Here is a 22,745-nt window from a genome sequence, read left to right as displayed (position 1 = left end):
TATGTTAATAAAAATAGATGTACACTAAAACTGTCACTTGTATTTAAAGACAAGGCATGATATCAAGACACACGTGTTTGTTGATGGCCTCTGACACCAATGAGTCTGTGAATTTTGGAAAAAATTAATCTTCGAACTTAATGCATGGACACTGAGAGTAGTGTTAGAAAGTTTCATAAGGATTAATTATGACTTAAGGCATTTTAATATTCATAAATGGACACAGCATTGGGCTTATTAATAACTAAAGATGTGTATGTAAGTTTCTCATTTCACAAAGAACATGAAGTACTTCTTTTTCTTTATGCCTTGTCCAGTCTTTTCAATTGACTGCTATAAAGGTGTGTGCCAGTGTGTGTGTGTGTGTGTGTGTGTGTGTGAGTGCGCGCGCGCGCACACACCTGGCTGTCTCAGTACGACTCTGTACAGGAGTATATCAACCACTTTCATTTCATATGAGAATAAAACACCACCCTTAATTAACTATTTGCTTTAAGCTGACTTTTTGGCCTGTAAATTTACTGATACCTGTTCTCTCTCCAGTGTCACCCTAGGGATTCTCTCCTAGAATGAGCCACAGCAGAAGCCATATGACTGTGTTCCATGAGAGTCCACTGGGTTTCTGATCACATGTATGTTTTTACAAACAAAGGCAATTAGACCTCTACTCAAGTCACCGTTTTGGTGCTTTCTGTTTTTGCTCAATTACCAAACCCTATCCAGTGGTTTCTTTATATTATTATACACTTAACCGATTAACAGCACTTTGCTAAAACCTGGTAGAAAGAATTGACTCTCGAGAAAAACAGGAGCAGTGGATCTCTGGATTTGCTGATCCACAGTGCCACAGTAAACCCTCAGAACGTCTTATGTCAGTATTAAATTATTTTAGTTCCTGGAAGCAAGGTCTTCAGAAGCTTGGAACTTAGAATTATGACTTAGGCTATCTGATATAAGTCAATATAAGAACAAGGCGCATGAAGATGATTTTGTATTTTAAGTGACAAGGACATAAAAATATTACAAACAAAGAAATTACCTGTTGTTTTATTTAATGTCTTAAGATTGATATATTAATCTTGCAATACAATGTTAGGAAAATATTTCTCCTAATGCATCTCGGAAGGTTCACATAATTGTGTACTAAAAGCCACATAACTTTTTGGCTTGGGTGTCAGCACTTGAACCACCACATTAGCTTTCAGTTGCAGCAACTAATCACAGCCCAGATCTGCAGTCAAGCTTCCTTTATTGTCCCTCCAATTCCTGACCTTCAGTTTTTTTTCTCTTTCTCCTCACTCTCTCCGTTTAACACTTCCCAGTTCTCTTTCAAGTCTTAGCTTAACTGACTCCCTGTTCTCAAGTATGTCTCTGTCTCTTTCTGTGTCTGTCTCTCTTTCTCTCTCTCCCCTCAATTATTTGCCCCCTTCTCTGTGTCATTCATTTGTCCATTCCTCAACCCTGGTCACTTGGTGAAGGGATCCTTGATTTTCTCCCTCCTTTCCTCTACCTAGCTTATGTGCACCTCGTCTAATTCTGAATCTTCTGTACCTAGCCCTTAACAGGCACATCTTAAGTATTCTGTCAAGGGTATAATATTGCTGCATATGAAAATGTGAGGAGGCAGGCCCTGGAGGAAGTGGTTTGGGGCCAGGGCAAGGATGTCTGGGAAATGGCCAAAACTGCTATGCTGGGTGTTATCATTTTCCTTGTCATGTTCTGGATACTACCAATGGTCTATGTAGCTTATATGTTACATAATATTTTAAAGCTATAAATATCGAGATATATATGCACATATTTTTAGATGAATAATGTGAGAAATCAAGTCACTACTTATATGTAGTTTTCCAAATTTAATAGTACTTGTAGGAAAATTAGAAATATAAAAATATGTACCGTTAGATAGTATAATTAAATATAAACACGTATTTGTGATGAGCACAGGTAATTTTATGGAAAGCCAGAGTACATATGGAGGAAAACATGCTACAGATTTATAAGATGTTCCACTGAGTGACTATCCTCATTAGAACAATGGCTGAAACTCTAGACTTGCCTCTTAGTAGAAAATGGTATTTCATTTATATATGGTTTTTTTTCAACTGCAACATCACTGGATCAACTGTAAGCAAATATTGAAATCTCACCAACTCAAGCACCTTCTGTTTAACATTCACATGGTATGTATGTGTGCACAGAGGATCTTCAGCAAATAAATTGTTTACTGACTAATGCAAGCACTCAGTTTAAAAATAAAAATGATACAATTTTTTATGGAGTGCGTCATTTCTGGAACCTCAAAAAAAAGGATAAAGATTCTTTCACTTATCATTGAAAAGTGTTACATTTTTGTTAGTATATTATTTAAAATTTCTTAGCCTGGGAGACAAAAATTTATGGCTGTAGATTAACTACTTTAATGATGTGACATCCAAGTAGCAAAACATTCATTTTTACTGATGGTGTTACTATGACTGCCTCTTCAGGAGAGTAAGGAACAATACAATAAATTCCTGTATAGGAAGTTTTTTCCTATCTCTACTCTTTAGTTTAAATCTCAAAGGTAACATATATTTAGTCAGTAGATTAGTGCTATAAAAATGTATGAAATGTGATCATTTACAACATCTGTATGTGTTTAATGGCAGGTTATTATGTAAGGAATGATTTAAAGTTATATTTAAAAAACTTACTTGTCTATTTAGATTTAGCAATATTCTTAAAACTGTTTATGAAAACAATCATTGTCTAAACATTTGCTCTCTGCCGTTTTAGCTCTGCTTTTTGTAAATACAACACAGTCACAACAAATTAAAGGTGAGTCACTTGAATGTCCTGTTACATTAGCTTGATGAAATTAGTGGCTGACAGTGCTTAGCAAGTGACAGGGCTCTCTACACAGGTTCACATAACATTTTTTTGGGGGGGGGGGGAATTAAGAATCGTATCTGTAACAAAACATCCAAAATTTTCTTCCTAAAATAATGCCTCTGGATCTCACCAAGTTCAAATGTCCTGCTCCCAAAACAGAAATAAGTAGCCAGTGTGATTCTTAATCCCACAATGTTATTGATTGGGAGAGAAGAAATCTTATTTTCCTAAAATTCTCCTAAGATGATAATCCTGGACTGGTGACAGAGACAAGATATGGATCAAGGACTATTTGACCTAAGTGACCATCTTTTTTTTTTTAAACTACACTACCTCTTATTTACCTCCTTTGTGGGGAGTGGGGGACACTGACAAAAATCTCCCTGACTTCCTACACCTATTCCTCATCATTCCCTTGTATTTTCTCTATATCATAAGCGGTAGGTGATATGGGCTGAATTGTATCCCCTCAAAACTTATGTTGAAAGTCCTATGCTCCAACACCTTAGAATGTGACCTTATTTGGAAATAAAAACTTTAGAGAGGGAATGGAGTTTGAAGGAAATCATTAACTTGGGCCAGTCATTAGAAATACTGATATGACTCATACCCTTATACAAAGGAGAAATATGGACACAAACACTCAAGGAAGAAAGATGATGGGGGGGAGAGGGAGGGAGGCAGTGACAGAGAGAGAGAGGGCCATCTACAAGCAAAAGAGAGAGGGCTAGAACAGATCCTTCCTTCACAGTACTCATAAGGAACCACCCCTGCCCACACTTGACCTTAGACATCCTATATTCAAAACCAGGTCACAGAATTCTGTTGTTTAAGTTACCTAATCTGCAGCAGATGGATACAGTAAGCTGTAGAAAAGCTAGACGGTGGATATCTATACTAGTCAGCTTTCTGTTACTGTTAACTAAAACCAAGATAATTAACTTACAAAAAGGAAAGGTTTATTTTGGCCCACAGGTTTGGAGATTTCAGTCCACATTAGTTGGCTCATTGGTTTTGGATCTGCAGTGAAGCAGCAAATCATGGTGGGGGGCAAAGCTGCTCACCTCATTGCCAGGATGTGAAAAGCAGAAGGGGAAATGGTGCAGGTCCCACTGTTCTTTCAAGAGTCCACCCCTGATGACCTGAAGGCCTCCCACTAGGCCCTCCTAAAGTCTCCACCACCTCCTACTAGTGCCAAGCTGGAGACCAAGCCTCTAACACATGGGCCTTCCACAGTCAATCTATAGCGACATGCAATGAGGAAACAATATCAGGTCTACATTTGGGAGAGACGACTGAAAAGCAGGCAACAAGAAAGGCAAGGTTATATGGAATCACAGTATGAGAAGCAGTGTCACCTTACCCTAAGAACTATATATCCTCTTAACCTGCACATTCAACCTGTGGTACACGGTTTTATTTTTACTCATGGAGACACAGGCAATTATTATAGGCTGTAAACAAACTCAGAGGTCATTCTTTTTAATTATAAAATGCTATGTGGTTTTTAAAAAGTTTTAAATATAAATCCTTCAAATCAAAACCTTGTCATGTGTTTCTTTACCTAGCTGTCACCCTACAGGTAAGAAAATGGACTTTATCATTGCATTCCAATTATTATAATCCTTCAAGTCATCTCCCAATATCAGTGGTAAGTTTGCTGGTAACTGAGATTAGTATCTCTAACTTTTCTGCTCTTCGATTTACTCAATTTTGGCTAAAAATTGTTAAGTACCTTCTTAACAGTTCCTAGGTATGCAAAAGAGTAATTTCTGAGCTACAAATAAAGCATAGACAAGGTATGGTGGTAGTACAATGAAGAAAAGCAGAATGGTTCACATGTAAAAGAGAAGTCCAAAGGATTTCTTTCTATATTCCTGAATTTTATCCTTACATAACTTCTTATCCTCTGGTTTGCTAGAAATATTGGAGAGATGAGAAGCCAAGGCTGAAAGAAGTAACTCACTCAAAATAACAGAGACAGTAAGTTATTCAAGTGGGATTTGAACCCAGAAATAAATGCCTCTCACCTTCACTACAAGGCCATAATTCTTCTGCAGGTCCCCCTGGTTTACAATATTAGTTATTAATTGATATTATTAGAAGGAATACTTACATATTACAGCTCAAGGGATATAAACAGAAATCTGAAGAAAACTGCCCAATACCTTACCCTGTCCCTACCATAGCATACTTACTATAAGTTACAATCACATGTTTACTGAAGATCTGGATGCTTCACCAGACTTTAAGCTGTTTTTGGTTTCCAGTGCATCTTAGCACCGAGGACACTACCTGCTACACAGAGTACTCAATTACTTGTTCGATGATTACATTAACAAATATTTGAAGTTATTTTAGATTTTCATGATTTTCATTAGGCTGATGTTATGGGCTAAGTAAGTTACACACAAAAATTCCTATGTTGAAGTCTTTTAGTAGCTCAGAGTGTGACTGACTGTATTTGGAGACAGGATGTTTACAGAGGTAATTAAGGTCATTAGGGTGGGCTGTAAGTCAGTATGACTGATGTCCCTATGAACAGAAGAAGTGTGGACACAGACACATTCAGGAGGAAGGCAGTGTGAAGAGCTGGGGTAAGACGGGCGTCTGCAGGTAGGATGGCACAGATCCTTCCCTTGCCGCTCTCAAAAGGCACTCACTGCCCACATCACGATCACATACTTCTGGCCCCTAGAACTGTGTGAAAATACATTTCTGTTGGTCAAACAAATTATCCTCTGGGACTTTGTGTGGCAGTCCTAGAAAATGAATACAGCGGTATAGCAAGATAAATTCTCAATCAAGAAAGTTCATGTTAAGATTTTAAACTACTTAACAACATTCAAAGTTTTAAAGCTGTCCCAGAAACATTATCATCTGTCCTATAGTAAGTCATCTTAACGTGTCTTCCATACTGCCTTGGCCGCTTTATCCAGTCCCGGAAGAGGTTCTATACCAGGGAGTCTGGAAGGGAAAAGAGGACTAGTTGTTAAATATTACATTTAGTTATTCATTTGAAGAAATGACACATAGACTGTGTAGTTTAGAAAGGAATACTGAATTTGAAATGTAGTAATTTCCCAAGAAGACCCCAATTTTTCCTTTTTCATCTCAAGTCTTTGGCAGTCAGTAGAAGAGTCAATAGAAATAACTGAAACTGGTTTGAGTTCTGTCATTCTATGGGAAAGTACAGGAAGAAATACCTAACAGGTCCAAGTTCAAGGGCAAAGTAGTCAAGTCTGATCTCAGCAGAATTCAGAGCAGGGTAAAAAGTGGCTGTCCAACTAACCTATGATGAAAAACTGCGCAGTTTCTCCCAAGGCTTCCTGCAGTGGTTCTCTTCATGGATTAGCCGTGGAAATGTGTAGGCCTTACTTTAAGGATTTTACTAGGCACTAGGGCGGATTCACTACTCCATGACAGTTCATCTCAACTGGCTGGGGATGTACGCACAGGAACTGACCCTCCTTTCTGACTCCAAGATCCATACATTTCATTTATATTCATCTGGTTTCCTCCAAAATGACAAGCAAGGAAGAGTCTGCTGTGTTAATGTCAGGATTTTGCTATTTTTCAAGTGCTTTTTCAAATTGGAAAATAAACACTCAGAAACATGAAAATGATTTGGGTCTATATTATATTCTAAATATGGGTTAACTACATAGAGGTACATAAACAGCCTAAGTCCAATTGTAAATTACCATGTTGTGCGGGAAAACAGACATATGGCAGGTGTCTTCACTTACTGTGCTACTCTCAGCTCTTTAACATTAATGGGCATCTGATCCTTAACAAAATAATTCAAATCCTAATTTTTAGCATTATCTTTCTTTCCCAGTATTTGTCCATTTAGAGAACTGTCATTCTCTTATAATGTGGTTATATTTAGAATTTTAAATATTGATTTGAAATGAGAAATTAGTATTTTAGAGACAATTAAATGATTTAAAAAAATATTTCTTGGACTAAATTATATAACTTTCATATACAGCAGGAATTCTAAGAGCATGTGTGTCCAATTATATATCTATGTATTTATCTATATATATTTTCTTTTGGCCATGTAGTAAATTGTTTCTTTAAAAATGGTATCAAAATGGTAAAATTTAATAAGATCTTTTGCCTTATTCAACGATTTACTCTGAACTTTCTGTCTATCAAGAATTATGGTCCTATAATAGATTTGGAATTTTTTTTTTTTTGGTACCAGGGATTGAACTCAGGACCTTGCCCTGGCCAGGCAGGTGCCGGAACCACTGAGCTAAATCCCCTGCCCCTCCTATAATAGTTTTAAAGGTATATGGGATTTCATTTTATTTAATCCTTTACTGAACGCATATGTTGGTCTTGCTGTTTTATTTTTTAAAATGCCGTAATGACCAACTTTACTGTTAAATTTTCACATAATTATTTTCTTATAAAAATTCTTTCTTTTTTTGAGGTACCAGGGATCGAACTCAGGGCCTTGAGCTTGCGAGACAAAAATTCTTAAAATTTGAAACGATACCCCAAAGGGACTGTACATTTTAAACTCTTTCGAGATGAATTACCAAATTGCCTTCCTTTTTTTTTTTCTTAAATTCTTTTATTGGTACATTTTAGGTATAGAATACATTTACATTTATCACTGGGTGCTTGTACCTGTATATGATGTATCTTGGTTCTTATTTTTACCCCATTACCTGTGCGCCCTTCACCCCGTCCACCCTTCCCTATTTACATAGACTTCATTTCCATTTTTTTTTCTTTTCTCATAATTTGTCCTTTCCCTTCTTTCCTTTCCCCTTCCCCCTTCCATCACTCCTACCGTTTTGGATCTTTTCTTCCTATTTCAAATTATCAATTATTCATTTTAATCATTTTAACCCTTATTTACACTTTCAGTTTCTCACACTAGAGAAACTATTTGGTATTTACACATGAGTGTCCTATTTATTTCACTTAAGAGTACGGCCTCGATATGCATCCATTTAGCTATAAATGACTCTAATTTTTCATTCTTTATGGCTGAGTAGTACTCCATTTAAAAAAATCCCACATTTTCTTTATCCAGTTTCCAGTTGATGGGTACTTGGATTGTTTCCAAGCTTTAGTTATTACAAACTGTGCCACTATAAACATGGGTGCACATATATTGCTGTGGTATGATTCTTTTAATTCTTTTGGGAAGATACTCAGCAGGTGAATAGCTGGGTCAAATGGGACCTCTAGTCCTACCTCTTTGAGGTATCTCCATACTGACTTCCACAGTGGTTGCACCAGTCTGCACTCCCACCAACAATGGAGAAGGGTTCCTTTTTCCCCACAGCCCCGACAGCATTTGTTATTGGTTGATTTCTTGATAGCAGCCATTCTTTCTGGGGTGAGGTGGAATCTCAGTGTTGATTTATCTGCATCTCTCGAATGACAAGTGATGTTGAACATTTTTTCATGTATTTGTTTGCTGCTTTTACTTCTTTGTTTGAGAAATGTCTGTTCATTTCAGACGCCCATTTTTGAATTGGGTCTTTGAATTTGGGGGGGGGTCTGATTTTTTTCAACTCTTTATATATTTTAGATAGTAGTCCTTTGTCTGAGGTACAGCTGCTAAAATTTTTTTCCCATATTGTAGGTTGTCAGTTAGCTCTGTTGGTGGTTTCTTTTGCAGTGCAGAAGCTTTTTAATAAGATGAGATCCCAGTTGTTGATTCTTTCTGCTAGTTCCCGTGCTGCTGAGGTTTTGTTCATGAAGTCTTTTCCTATGCCAATGTCTTCAAGAGTTCTACCTAACTTATCTTCCAGCAAGTTTAGTGTTTCTGTCTTAATATTTAGATCTTTAACCCACTTCGATCTTAGTTTAGTGAATGGTGATAGGTATGGGTCTAGTTTTAATCTTTGGCAGGATGAAATCCAGTTTTTCCAACACCATTTATTAAATAGGCTATTTTTCCTCCAATGATGGTGGTTGGCTCCTTTGTCAAAGATGAGGTGGCTGAGTATGTCTGGAGTTGTTTCTACATCTTCTAATCTATTCCACTGATCCTCAGGTCTGTTCCTTTGCCAGTACCATGCTGATTTTATCACAGTAGCTTTATAGTATAGTTTCAAGTTGGGGATTGTGATACCCAGCCATGTCTTTGTTGCTTAGAATTGCTTTAGCTATTCCAGGTCTCTTCTGGTTCCAAATGAATTTTTGGATTGTTTTCTCTAGTTCTGTGAAGTATATTGTTGGAATTTCAATTGGCATTGCATTGAATCTATATAGCAGTTTTGGAAGTATGACCATTTTCACTATATTGGTTCTTCCTACCTAGGAGCAACGGATGTCTTTCCATTTTCTTGTATCCTCTTTGATCTCTTTTTTCAGAGTGCTGTAGTTTTTCAGTGTAGAGGTCTTTTGCTTCCTTTGTTAGACTGATTCCTAGATATTTCATTTTTTTGGATGGTATTGTAGAAGGAATTGTTTCCCTAATTTCTCTCTCAGTGAGTCTGTTATTTGTGTACAAGAAGGCTATTGTTTTCTGAGTGTTGACCTTGTATTCAGCTACTCTACTGAATCTGTCAATTAAGTCTAGTAGTCTTCTGGCAGAGTTTTTTGGGTCTTCTAAGTAAAGTATCATATCATCAGCAAATAATGACAGTTTCACTTCTTCTTTTCCTATCGTTATTCCTTTTATTTCTCTTGTCTAATTGCTGAGGCTAATGTTTCCAAGACTACATTGAACAAGAGTGGTAATAGTGGGTATCCTTGTCTTGTTACTGATTTTAGCGTGAAAGTTTTCAGTTTTTGACCATTTAGTATGATGTTGGCTGTTGGTTTTTCATAGATAGCCTTAATCAGGTTAAGATAAAGACCTTCTATTCCAATTTTCTGTAGAGTTTTTATCATGAATGGGTGCTGGATTTTGTCAAATGCTTTTTCTGTATCTATTGAGATGATCATATGGTTTTTGTACTTGACTCTGTTAATATGGTGTATTACATTTATTGATTTATGAATGTTGAACCATCCTTGCATCCCTGGGATAAATCCGACTTGGTCAGGGTGTATGATCTTCTTGATGACCCTCTGTGTTCTGTTTGCCAGTATCTTGTTCAGGATTTTTCCACCTATGTTCATTAAGGAGATTGGCCTGTAGTTCTCTTTTTGGGTTGGGTCTTTCCCTGGTTTTGGAATCAAAGTAACACTTGCTTCCAGGAATGAATTTGGAAGTTTTGCTTCGCTTTCAATTTCCTTGATGAGTTTAAAGAGTAATGGCATTAGTTCTTCTTGAAATGTCTTGTAAAATTCAGCAGTGAATTTTATCGGGACCTGGGCTTTTCTTTGTTGGTAAATATTTTATTACATTTTCAATTTCATTCATTGTAAATGGGGTGTTTAGAATTTCTATATCTTCTTCATTTAACTTTGGCAATTCATATGTATCTAGGAATCTGCCCATTTCTTCTGTGTTTTCCATTTTATTAGAGTATAGGTTCTCAAAGTCGGTATTGATTATCCTCTGGTATTGGATGTGTTGTGACTTCACCTTTTTCATTCTTAAATGCATGGATTTGTGCCTTTTCTTTCCTTTTTTGATAAGTTTGGCTAAAGGTTTATTGATTTTATTTATTCTTTCAAAAAACCAACTTTTTAATTCATTGATTTTTTGTATTGTTCTCTTAGTCTCCATTGCATTGATTTCTGCCCTGATCTTTATAATTTTCTCTCTTGTACGAGCTTTGGATTCATTATGCTCTTCTTTTTCTAGGAGCGTGAGGTTCTGCATTAGGTTATTTATCTGAGTTTTCTCTATTTTCCTAATATGGGCATTCACTGGTTTGAATTTCCAACATAGAACTGCTTTCATTGTTTCCCATACATTCCTGTATGTTGTACTGGCATTTTCATTTACTTGTAGAAACTGTTTAATTTCTTCTTCAATTACTTCTGTGACCCATTGGTTGTTCAAGAGGATGTTATTCAGTTTCCATGTGTTTGTTGGGGTTTTGCAGTTTCTTATATTATTGATCTCCAATTTTATTGCACTATGGTCTGATAATATATAGGGGGTAACTTCAATTCTTTTACATTTACTTAGACATGTCCTATGAGCTAGCATGTGGTCTATTCTGGATAATGACCTGTGACCCACACCATTTACTAAATAGGCTATCTTTCCTCCAATGATGGTTGTTGGCTCCTTTGTCAAAGATGAGGTGGCTGAGTATGTCTGGAGTTGTTTCTGCATCTTCTAATCTATTCCACTGATCCTCAGGTGTGTTCTTTTGCCAGTACCATGCTGTTTTTTCACAGTAGCTTCGAACTACCTTTCTTGTAGCTTATACCGGTTCCCATTCCATTGAATGAAGCAGCCAAATATTTGTTTTATTGTTCTGCCCATCACCAGTACCACATTGTTTAAGTAGGACAAGGCCACATGACTCTATCTTCAAATTTCCCTTAAATGCTTTCTTATATTTTATTCTTTTAGTCCAGAATCACTTTGTCTCAACTACTAACCCCACACTCCACTGGGATTTTATTGGAATGGCAATGAAGTTTTCACTTTAAAGCATCGTTCTACATAAAGAATACCATTATGTACTCTAAAACGAATTCATCATGAATAGTTTTTGCCAAGAAAACCAATACTATTTAGTATGGAAGACTATTTTTTAGAAGAAAGCCACAAAAATGGCTGTTCTGAAAAATAAATTCCATGATACAGTTCTACTATAATAAACAAGTATGTGCAGACTATATATTTCAAAATATGAAATTATAGAAAGGAGATGCTAATTCAAGAAAAAATAATGGTTTGGAATAAGTGCACATATCTAAATACCTCATATTTTCTTAGACAAAAGGTAAGAAAACTAGGAAAAGGAGAAATTGCTCTTAATAATAAGAATTTAATTAAGGTGCTAAGGACTGATGAAAGTATAAGGACAAGAAAGTTAATTATGTAATATTTGGTCCAAACTTGAAATACATCAAAAATGATTCAGGGTTTAATACTACACTGAGCTAGGAGTACCCAGAAAATACAGATTTTCAAACAAACAAATTATCCATTGGATAGGTACTATCAAGAGAAAACTACAGAAAGTAAGTTGGACAAAGGGAAGTTGATTCTTGTAGTCTGAAACTCTATCTAAAAAGAGTCATGGTTTTCTTTGAAAATTTGATAAAAGCTATCAATCATTTTTTTAAAAAATGCATATATATATATGCACAGTATTGCGCTTATATTCTAATGGGGCTCCAGGTCTTCAGGCTAGGAATATCTGCCTTCTCTAAAAGAAACACAAGATAATGGAAACTTTAGATAAAAACACATTTTGAAAATGATAGTGAAGACCTTCAGCCTTCAGTTTTTAAATGGAGGGGGGAGAAATCTGACAAATATGAAATCTGGCCTGCTGCTGACATCTGCCTTTATTAACTACTCCAGTGAACCTGTTCTCCTTAGAGGTATCAATAGCATCTTTATTAATGGAAGAAAATCAATGGGATATTGTTCAGTTGTAAACGGAATGAAGTTCTGATGCATGGCACAACACAGATAAACCTTGAAAAGACACTGAATGAAATAAGCCAGACACAAAAGGCCAAATATTATATGATCCCACTAATATAAAATGTTTAGAATAAACAAATTCATAGAGAAATATAGTAGGTTAGAGGTTGGCAGGGGTAGGGATGGGGGAACAGAGTTATTCCTCAGTAAATACAAGATTTTTTCGGGGGGGATGTCAAAATGTTGGAAATGGACATTGGTTCTGTATTGTGAATGTAATTCAGGTGCACAAAATGAATTTCCATATAAAATGGTTACGTTGGCAAATTTTAAGATACACACCACACACACCGAAATAAAGGTGAAGGTTAGAGTTTCTACAGGCACAGGAAGAGAACACCAAATGGAGGCATTAGTAATGCCCGGCCTTGTGTGATGGTGAACTCAGCTATGGACCTGAAGTCAGAAGATCAAGATGTAGGTCTCAACATCTCTCACTTTTGGCTCCATAGAGCTGCTTTCCATGCAGCCACCAGGAAAAAAACAGGCAAAGTAAGTACTCATCCAAACACCATTAGGAAAAAAGAAATAAAAGTAACTAGAAGATACTGGGAAAGTGAGTATTAAAGATGAAAGCTAAAATTAATTATGGAACAAAAATATCAGCAAACAGGATAAAAGTAAAAAAGCTTGTCTTTTGAAAATATCTATAGAGTATAAATAGGACAAGCAGGTGTGGCAGCAGATCTGAAAAAAAGACACCCACCTCCTCAATTGGTGCCGAGGATTTAGTCTAAGGTCTTGGGCGTGCTCAGCAGGTGCTCTACCACTGAGCTACATCCTGGTCCTATACGTGATGATCAAAACTGACCAAAATGGAAGTGGAAAACTGGAAAAGATCAGTTTCAAAGAAGAGGTTGGAGAAATGATTTAAGATGTACAATGACAAAACCATCAGTGAATGTTGGGTAAACAATCACATACATCTATTCAAAAGCCTATGTTCGCTCAAAAAAAAAGTGTAAAAAAATTCCAGGGAACAATACAAATGGAACTGTAAACAGAAGTGTGTTGGAACCCAGACCAAAACTACAGACATGCAGTTGTAAATCTCAGTAACAAAGGGGTTGAGGACAGAGTGAATTCAGCGGCAGAAGATAAACCCACAGGGCCATGTAAGGTGAGGAGCTGAGCTGAGAACTCCACAACAAGCAAGGGCAGTGGAAATGAAAAGGTGAATTAGGAAAGAGGCAGCTTGGAGAACCAGTGTTGTTTCAGCAAGGGCTCTGGGCACTCCTTTCCTATCCATTCTTAAGTCTTTCCTCGGGGGAACTATTATGCTGGGTTTTGTGTTTGTGTTGGCTCAGAGTTCTGCTTTAATAAAAAATAGTATTCTGAAGTAGTTGGTGACTTGAGTTTTTCACCCAATATTGTTTATAAGAAGAAAAATTAAGCACTATGTTTCCTGAACACCACATGGAACAACAGACACAATCTTTAGTTAATAATAAAGAGAGAAACAAAGTATTGAAACCATTTGGATATTGTAATATGCCTTAAAACCAGGGCTCTTTTTTTGAAATAAAGGGAAAAACACAAAACATCAATAAACTTCCCTCCCAAATTTCTTAAACAACTCCCGCCCACATCCCAACTGCGCATTCTTAACTTCTTCAGCCTGTGCGCCGGGCCGGACCGGACGGACTGGACGGACCGACTTGGACCCCAGGGCGGCTGGCCCAGTTTTCTCCTTCGCTCCCTTCTCCCCTCAGCCTTGCCCTCAGCTTGAAAGCCTGGGGAGGCCCAGGGTGGCAGCCGGGACAGACAGGACTCCTCCTCCGGGGAAGGGCGCAGCGGGGTGCGGGGGGGGGGGGTAAGGCAGGGCCCCCCATGGTGGAGGAGTTCGAATGGAGCCCGGGTGCCAGGGGAAAGCACACGGGTTGCCACGGGAGAGGGGCCTGGCTACTCCCGCATCCTCCTGCTGGGAGGCGCGGTGGGTCGGGACACCGCACACCGCACGCCGCACGCCGCACGCCTGGCTCCGAGGACAGCACCACATCCGGTCCAGCTCCTTCCGCAGCCGGAGGTGCCCGGCGATGCAGCTGATCTGCCGGGGCGTGGGATTCGGACACTGCACCAAGAGCCTCTCCAGGTCGTTTTGGAGTCTCCTCTCCCGGTGAGCCTGTCTCCGCTTCCAGCTCTGCTGCAGAATCATCTCCATCTTCCCCAGGCCTCGGTGGTTCTTGGCGTTCGCCTCCGCCAGCCACATCTTCAGCAGCGGCCCGACCTTCCCCATCTTGGCGAGGCTGGGCTGCTGAGACTCGAAGCGGCAGATGGTCATCTGGCTAAGCACCTCCCCGAACACAGCACCCACGGCGACGCCCACATCGCTCTGCGAGTAGCCCAGGGTCAGCCTCTTCTGGCGCAGCTCCTTGGCCAGCTGCTCCATCTCCCTCTCCAAGGCCGAGACGTCCTCGGGCAGCGCCAACTTCCGAGAGTTCAGTACCGCAATGTAGGGTTCCCGGCCAGGGGGCTGGAAGGGGCTTGGTAACCAGGCCCCTGCCTCCTCAGCTTTGCAGGGAGCCGCCCCGCCTGGGAATTCATAAGGTGGGGGACCCAGGGGGAACCCCCACACTTCGGGGCCTCGGCAGATCCTTGCCCCAACCCCTGGCCAGACCATCAGTCTGCCAGGGGGTCCCTGGCCGCTCACCCAGCTCGGAACGTCAACCCAGAGGGGCATCGGCCGGAGGGACCCACCCGTACCACTCTCTGGAGGGGTCAGAAGTTTGGGGGCCTGTGTCCGGCCATGGGTAGGGTGCGAACCCCCAGTAAGAGTCTGGTTAGGAACTGATGGCTCTCGAGGCTTTGGAACCACCACCAGCCTGGCCCTGGAGCCCCGCCCTGCAGTGGGCGCAGATGACGTCGGTCGCAGGAGAAACCGAGGGCAAGGGGCTGTTCGCTTGGCAGCAGGGCAACCTTCACACACCCACTCACTGGCTCCTCAGGATGAAGGGAGTTGCTCTCAGCTTCCACCAAGGTGCTGGGCTCCCTTAGTCCCTTCCTCTACCATGTCCCTGAATGGGCCCGGGTATTTATCCACTGTTCAGAAACTCTGGCACCTCATCCTTTCCTTCACATCCTGTGAACGACCCCTGCGGGCTTCACAAATACTTAGGAAAACATCTACGGGCCAGTTATTGCTGGGACTCCCCCTCAGTTCACTGACTACTCTCTGTTATCCTCATGGCCTCAAGTCCTGCCAGCAGCCCTCCTTTGCAGAGCCTCCGTTCCCGTGCCCTTAGAAACCCAGACTACCGTGCTGGACTTTGTAGTTAACATAGGTTTACCGCCTTATATTCTACCCCCACCCCCCACGTCTGCTGCATTCCACTCCTACACTGGGGTGGACTTTCTTCAGTAATTCCACGTTTCTCCCACCAGTCCTACCTTAGCTTCCTGGTCCAGAGTTCCCTCATCTAACAGAGACATCCACTGAGGATGCTCCCTGCAATCGAGACTCATCAGCATTAGGCTCCTGTGCTCATGGACTCCCTGTCCCATTAGAGACCCAAGCATCTTAATTTGCCAACACCAGTCATGCTCCATCCCCAGGAATTCAGTCTGAGGCCCAGCCTGGAGAAAGCTAAGAAGGGAGGGGAAAGAAAAGACCTGACCTAAGGCTCAAAGCTTCCAAGAAAGAAGAGGACAGTGACTTTGGACAATCTCAACCTCTTACCCTTCTCTCTCTAACCCAGCCATGCTATACCTCTGCCCACACCCCCAGCTACTAAAATCAGTCTTCTGGAAGTCATGGATGACCTTCAGACTGTCAAATCCAACAGTGTCTTAAAAACCCTCATCTTACTAAACTTCCCTGCAGTATCCAACAATGCTGAATATTCTTTTAGCTCTTTCTCCTTTAAAAATTTATGTGGAATGCTAGTAATAGCCAAATCTGCATTTCAGCCATGACTTCTCTTTTGATTTTTACTGCTTCAACTAAAATTCATTTCCCATGTTTATAAAACTGCCTTCCCTCTAGGGACCTCTGAGCTGATCAGTGGCATTATCACCCACTTGGTCCCCCAAACTTAAACTCAGGAGTTGTTCTTGACTTTTCCCATAATCCACAAGGCATCTAGTCTTATGTAGATACTGGTTCTCCTAAACCATCTGAACTCTACCACCTCTGCCCTAGCTAGGCTCTCATCTGGCTGATGTAATATAACCCACGTGATTTCTTTTCTAAATTATCACAATAACTTTATAGTTGGCTTTCTGTGCTTCTCCTTTACATTCAAGTTGCACACTGCTGCTAGAGAGGATTTTCCAAGAACCACAGGAAACCTAGCCAAACCCAACTGTGTTAGTTACTTTTTTCTCTTGTTGCAGAGACAAAATCCCTGACACCCAAAGTTAGAAGGGAAGGGGTTTATTTGGCTTACCGTTCATAGAGGTTTCAGTCCATAATTGGCTAGCTCTGAGGCTGGGGTGGCAAATAAGCATTGCAGAGGTGCAGGGGAGAAACAACATGGCGTACACAAGGCAGCAAAGGTAACAAGAGGGTTTAACATCTTTCTGCCCCTTTTATCTTATTGAGACTACCAGGATTAGGGCAGTGCCAAACTAACCACTCACATGTAGTGGTTTAGTAATCTCACGCCCTTAGCCCCAGCATCACACATTCCAGATGCAACTGCCTCTGAAAAAGAAAAGCCCACCTCATCTGCATGAGGCTTTGGGGAGACATCTAAACACAAATCATAACACCAACCAAACCTGACAATCATTTTCCTCTTAAAGCATCTTCAAAATCTAGTTCCTCTCCCTTTGACATTCAGAATGCTGCTCAAATATTCTCTTACTAGAGAGGACATTCCTGACCACTCTATTTAAATAGCATTCCATGACACTCTCTGTTCCCTTTCTTAGTTTGCTTTATTTTTTGGTATTATACTCATCTCTTTTTTTTTGGCACTGGGGATCGAACTTGGGACCTTGCGCTTTTGAGGCAGCCGGGAGAACCACCAAGCTAAATCCTCAGCCCTCTCACCTCTACCTTACATATATTTATTTGTCTGTTTATTCCATTTTACTACTGCAAGAGGGCAAGGACTTTGTCTAGCTCCCGGCTGTGACTACAGTGCCTAGGACACAGAAGGTGCTCAGTAAATACGCATTGAATGAATGAAACCTGTCGTACTTCCTACCACCTTTAAGACTCAGTTGAGATGTCACCTTATGTGAGTTAGTAATAAACATCCTATGCAGACAAGTTTGTTACTGCTTTATGGTGCTTCCCTTGTACTTCATGTATGCTTTTTATTATAACATTACTAGTAATAATATTACTAGTAATGGATATCATAATTATTTGTTTTATATCTTTGTCTCTCCAACTAGAGTGGGAGGCATGCATGAAGGAGTTATGAAGCCTGGAACATAATAGAACCCTGGATGATACAGTGCTCAACCACTGCTTTCTGAATAAATGAGGGAATCTTTACCTTTACAATTCTGAGAAGAAAACTCACTTAATTTCAGTTTAACAATGAGAAACTTGACCTTCCCAGGCCCCATTTTTCTCTCCTGTTAGAACAAGGCCCTTATAGACCACTTCCTAGAGGGCAGCTTGAGACATCACACTCAACACTACAAGTACTGAGGTTGCAGATATGGCCTTAAAGTAATGGTGACGAGAGAAGAAGAACCAAAAAACCAATCTCTCCGGGCTGTGTCTGTGATCTGTGTGTCGTCTGCACCTCCCTACAATCCCTGCTAGAGTGTGTACTCACGAAGGCCAGGTCTGTATTCCTCTTGTTCACCACTAGATCTGCAGACCCAGAGCTATCTAGTGGACATGCAGTGGAAAGTCAAGAAATATTTGTTGTTAAATGAATGACCCTCTATACCATTAATGATGAAAAGTCTTGTATTGTCCTGGAATTATATTTCAAGGTGCTAGACTATGAAAAAAAAGTTTACCTTGTACACAATTCCACATAAGAATAATTTTACCATTATTTATTCTTTCCACATACATCAACATGCTGTTTTTGTCAAAATCACAAAGCAATCAGTGTCTGCCGAACAGAATGGAAGGTGGATCACAGAGAAGGGTAAAAGAGAAAATATATACCAGTGGTGGCGAACTTATGGCATGTATGCTGCAGTGAGCTATTTGTATTACTGAAAGCTCTAAAAACTTTGCCAACCCTGGTATACATTAAGTGTTACATAGTGAAAACAGCCCATTTGCATGAGAACCACCAGAGAAAAGGTTCATCAGTTGCTTAAAGCCAAGCAAAATAAAAATATTTTTAGTGAATTGGAAAAATGAGTTCAAATGAATTTGAGCTAAGCTTTATCATATTAATAAGTTAAAACATAGTAGCTGAAAACAGTGACTGAATGAAAAAGTAAGGCTGTATTAACTTGATCTTGGATGTTCTCAAGGCTTTCTTTGTACCTGGCCAGATCTCATCTGTACTGTATGTCACTAGTTTATGCATATGGACTGCTACAGAGGAAATCCATATTCTTAAGAGAAGTCTTGATATCTCCTTAAAAGTATATTTAATGTGCCTTTAAGTGGACTGATCAGGGAAAAAAAGCAGAAGCACATGTGGTTGGAATAGAAACTGACATCAGGGAAAGGAAGCTGATGGGAATGCCCAAGACAAGCTGTGCTGCTTGGGCAGGGCACTTTGGAAGGCCAATCCATCACCTTCAACAATATGGAGATCTTTTAGTAAGTGATTAGATTACCACATAAGAATCAGGCTAGTCTCATCCATAGGGAATTAGAAAATAGGATAAGAAACTCACAGTCCCAGGCCCCCGTGTGTATATAATCTAAATGTGGGACAATCTAAATGGTCAGGCAAGCAGGACAGCTGTACTCACCCAAGAGAGGTTAAGAGTTTTCTATTATTAAGGTCTCTAGAATTAAGAGAGTTTTTCTGAAATAGTTAGTTTTGAGTAGAAATGCACAAAGTATGAGGATTTGGATTATTACCCTCTCCTTAAATATCCCTTATTCTCAGGAAGCAAAACCAACTGCCACGATCCACTTATGGTAAGAAGCAGGAAAGGGTGGAGGCAGAGTTAGTAACAAACATTTTTATAGGGTTTGGTTCCTCTCTTTGGAAATCTTGCCTATCCACTCCACTTGGGAGGGGAATCACTATTCTCCTCTCCTTGAACTTGCTCTATTTTCCATTCAGATATATTTGCTGCCTTAAACAGTTAGCTGGAGGTTCATATCTTAGTCTTCAAGCTAGGAGATGTAGAATCTCCCAAATAAATATTTATAGATATAATTTACTTTGTATTTATGTACCAAGTAAGGTATTACTTCATGGGAAAACCACAGTGCTCCAAAGATGGTAAGTTCATGCAAATATGTGGAAGTGAGGGTGATCTGCCTTTAATTTAGTGTCATCCTGTTGGTTACTGTGTGCCTAGGAATGTGACTACTGCTTCATTTCTTCAAATGCATCTTTCCCAAGGCTGGTCATGAGCTAGATGGAGAAGGACAGCACTTTGTTCAAGAGTATATGAGAACTCCCACTTCTTCAGTAGAGTCTCAAAACATACACAACAACAACAGCAGCAGCAACAATGACAAAACACATTTATTTGCAATTAAATCAACAGAGCTGAGCAGGAGACCTAAGAATGAGGTCCAGGCGAGAGAGAAAAAGCAAGGCAGACTAGATGGTGGTTTTTACTGCGCGCCTCACTCTGCAGGTGTCCTATTAAGTGAGGACCGGCCAGGCAGCATGGCATGGTGTGAAGGCACAGTCCCTCAGAAGGGCAAGAACAAGACAATCTCTGGCAGCTGAGTATTTTAAGGAGCAACGCCTCCTATCTCATAGTGAGAGAGTTAATGCCACACATTACAAGATAATGCACTGAAAACTACCTTAAATTACACTGAAATGATTAAATTCTTGATCCTTAGTGTGGATCTTTAAGGACTATAAGGCAAAAGGAGACATTAAAGATAAGTTATGCAGTTAAGAAAAACTAATAAAGTAAGACTACAAAAACATTAAGGTTGTTGTAACCCAGAGAAAGAGCTAATCGCATCAATGTAGTTACTAAATAGGGTGATTCACTGCTCCATGAAGTAATTATCAAAATAGGTAACAACAGCAGTGTGCTGCACAGGGGATAACAGAGGACAGCAGGAGAAAAAGGGCATCCACTGTGAACAGCAATGCAAGATGCTTTCAAGTCTGTACAATACTTTGAGAGAAGCTGGAAGGCTGCAGTGGTGCCAACATTTGATTTTCTTACTTTTAGGAGGCTTGGGATATAGTTCAGTGGTAGAACACCTGCCTAGCATGCCTGAGGCCCTGGGTTCAATCCCCAGGACTGCAGACAAACAAACAACTCAAAAAATAAAACCCAAAAAAACTTTGGATTGAGATTATGAAGGAATTTTTTTTAGCTACTCCTTTTGGTTGTCATTCTTTTTATTATCTTAAAAAACTCTGTTGTGACATAATTGCTGCTTAGAAATAAATGCTCATGACAATATGACCCAACCACACAGTTGGACACCACAAAGAGATGTAGAGTGTTTGGAGAAAAAGCCCCCCATTTTGTCTTGTGTGAGATATTCAAGAGTTATGGAATACCTGTGCTACAAAATAATTCCACGTATAAAAGCCTGCAGCCTTTGCTGGAGGCTTTAATGAATTTTAACTACTGTCTAAAGCAGGAGGAGCAGTTCAGCTGAGCGGGGCTGAGTTGAAAGGCACTGTGGTGATGAGTCAGGTATATTCATAGCCAGTCGGAGACAGATAAAATTGAAAGGTTCTTGTTATGCGAAGCATGATTTACACAAACTTTTTAGCTGAGTTTGCCCTTGTTCCAGAAGAAAAGCTTTGAGGATGTTCTGGCATTGATTACTGCAGTCAGGGTGCAGTCACTGTCTTCGACATTCAAATTTCCACTCTGCTTCCACTTTCAAATGGGAGATGCACAACTGGTTTAACAAAAAATTTTCCATGACATTGCACAGCAAAATGTACCTAACAGAAATGACAGCTTATGACCAATGAAACCAGTAATTCAGGGTGGAATGTGGGCTCAGACAAATAGAAGAGGGTTTCTGTTTATAGCAGATAACTATTATAGGAGCTGTGCGGGTTGTTTTTTTTTTGTTGTTTTTTTTTTAAAGAGAGTGCAATCAACTGACTTTGATGCTTTTACCACCACAAGTTTGGGGGCCTCTGTGAATTTTCTTGTAATCTCTTTAAGAAACTATGGGCTGAAGCCAGACAAATAGAGTCACTCATGCTTTGATGCAAAAATGAACTCTTATTTTAGGTGACATTAAATGTATAATGACAAAGGAAATTCAAAAGGTAATATGAGACTAAAAAGTAGAAGCAAGAATTTACCTAAATATTTACATTGAAACTTCTGTTAGCATTTAAAAAGTTGAAAAAACTTTAGTCAGTTTATCAAACTCAAATATCTTCCTAAATCACCTCATTTTGATTTCAGAGTCTTAAAGGAAACTGACCAGGCTGGCAGTCTCCCTTCTGAGCCTGACGCATGCTCAGATCAAACTGTCTAGAGCCCACTGCTCCAGCTCCCTGCAGGCTGCTCTTCATTCCCTGCATGTGCAGGAGGGATCAGGTAGATAAGGGCTCCATCTTCTGAAAGCCTCAGAACTCTAGGAAATAATTATATCAAATCAACAGTGAATGGAAAACTAAAAACAAGATTTCTATTACCACTGTTTAATGTAAAGTTTACTTTTTTTGATTATTCAACTATACATCCACCTGACTCAAGAAGTGCAAAAGATAGAGAATGAAAATACACAATTGTGGCAAGTGTTAGCTGGTCAACTTCTAGCTAGAATTTTATATTTTGCTTATATAAAACTTTCTGTGATAATTTAAAGTCAAGAAAGACATTAGTCTTTTATGACTGACAGAAAAGTAGATGAAATGTAAGGAGGAAACCAATGAATTTAAAATTTAAGATATGTTCTAGGGCAGGTGTAATTTTGAAAGGAAGACAATGTATTAAAGAACTGATGGGCTTTCAGGGTTGAAGGAGAGTATGGAAGAACAGGATATTAATAGGAAGAATAAAAGAGAAGAGGTTTAGCGGTAATTTAAGTAGAAGACTTAGGAGAATGAAGAAATATGACACAATCCTAAAAACCAGTAAAATAAAGTTTAAATATTGTGCTTTCGTAGAAGATACACGAGTAGGGTAGCATAGTAATCCTAGGCAAGACATGACTGAATTAGAGCAGAGATAATCTAGAGAATACAAAGATAGAAGCAAGAGAAAAATGACAGAAAGTATTTGAATTCTCAATATTGAAAAGCAGTGAACAATGCTCATACAACTA

At 39.5% G+C, this 22,745-nt stretch overlaps 2 protein-coding genes across 13 annotated transcripts in view; both read right to left on the bottom strand.

Moving 5' to 3' along the window:
* The window catches only part of Arb2a (ARB2 cotranscriptional regulator A), a 437,422-nt gene that overhangs the window by 113,301 nt on the left and 301,376 nt on the right, over positions 1–22,745 (bottom strand). The window contains exon 11 of one of the 12 annotated variants that reach the window (XM_013071104.3): positions 1,032–5,841. The exons of 10 other annotated variants lie outside the window; for them this stretch is intronic. In XM_013071104.3, the coding sequence (XP_012926558.1) occupies positions 5,828–5,841 (14 nt within the window). In that variant the 3' untranslated portion in view covers positions 1,032–5,827. Of the gene's footprint in view, positions 1–1,031; positions 5,842–22,029; positions 22,053–22,745 lie in introns of those variants that run through there. One more of the 12 variants, XM_021255772.2, reaches the window with a different exon arrangement.
* Pou5f2 (POU domain class 5, transcription factor 2) lies at positions 11,026–21,925 on the bottom strand. Its single transcript, XM_087180726.1, is given in 2 exon segments — positions 11,026–15,140; positions 15,143–21,925. Coding segments are annotated over 2 exon segments (1,026 nt in total). The 5' UTR covers positions 15,167–21,925; the 3' UTR covers positions 11,026–14,138.

This window comes from Heterocephalus glaber, unplaced genomic scaffold (assembly GCF_053883595.1).
Source record: "Heterocephalus glaber isolate CG9 unplaced genomic scaffold, H.glaber_assembly_v1.0 deba00001465, whole genome shotgun sequence".
Classification (NCBI taxonomy): domain Eukaryota; kingdom Metazoa; phylum Chordata; class Mammalia; order Rodentia; family Bathyergidae; genus Heterocephalus; species Heterocephalus glaber.
This window is presented reverse-complemented; position numbering and strand designations above follow the sequence as displayed.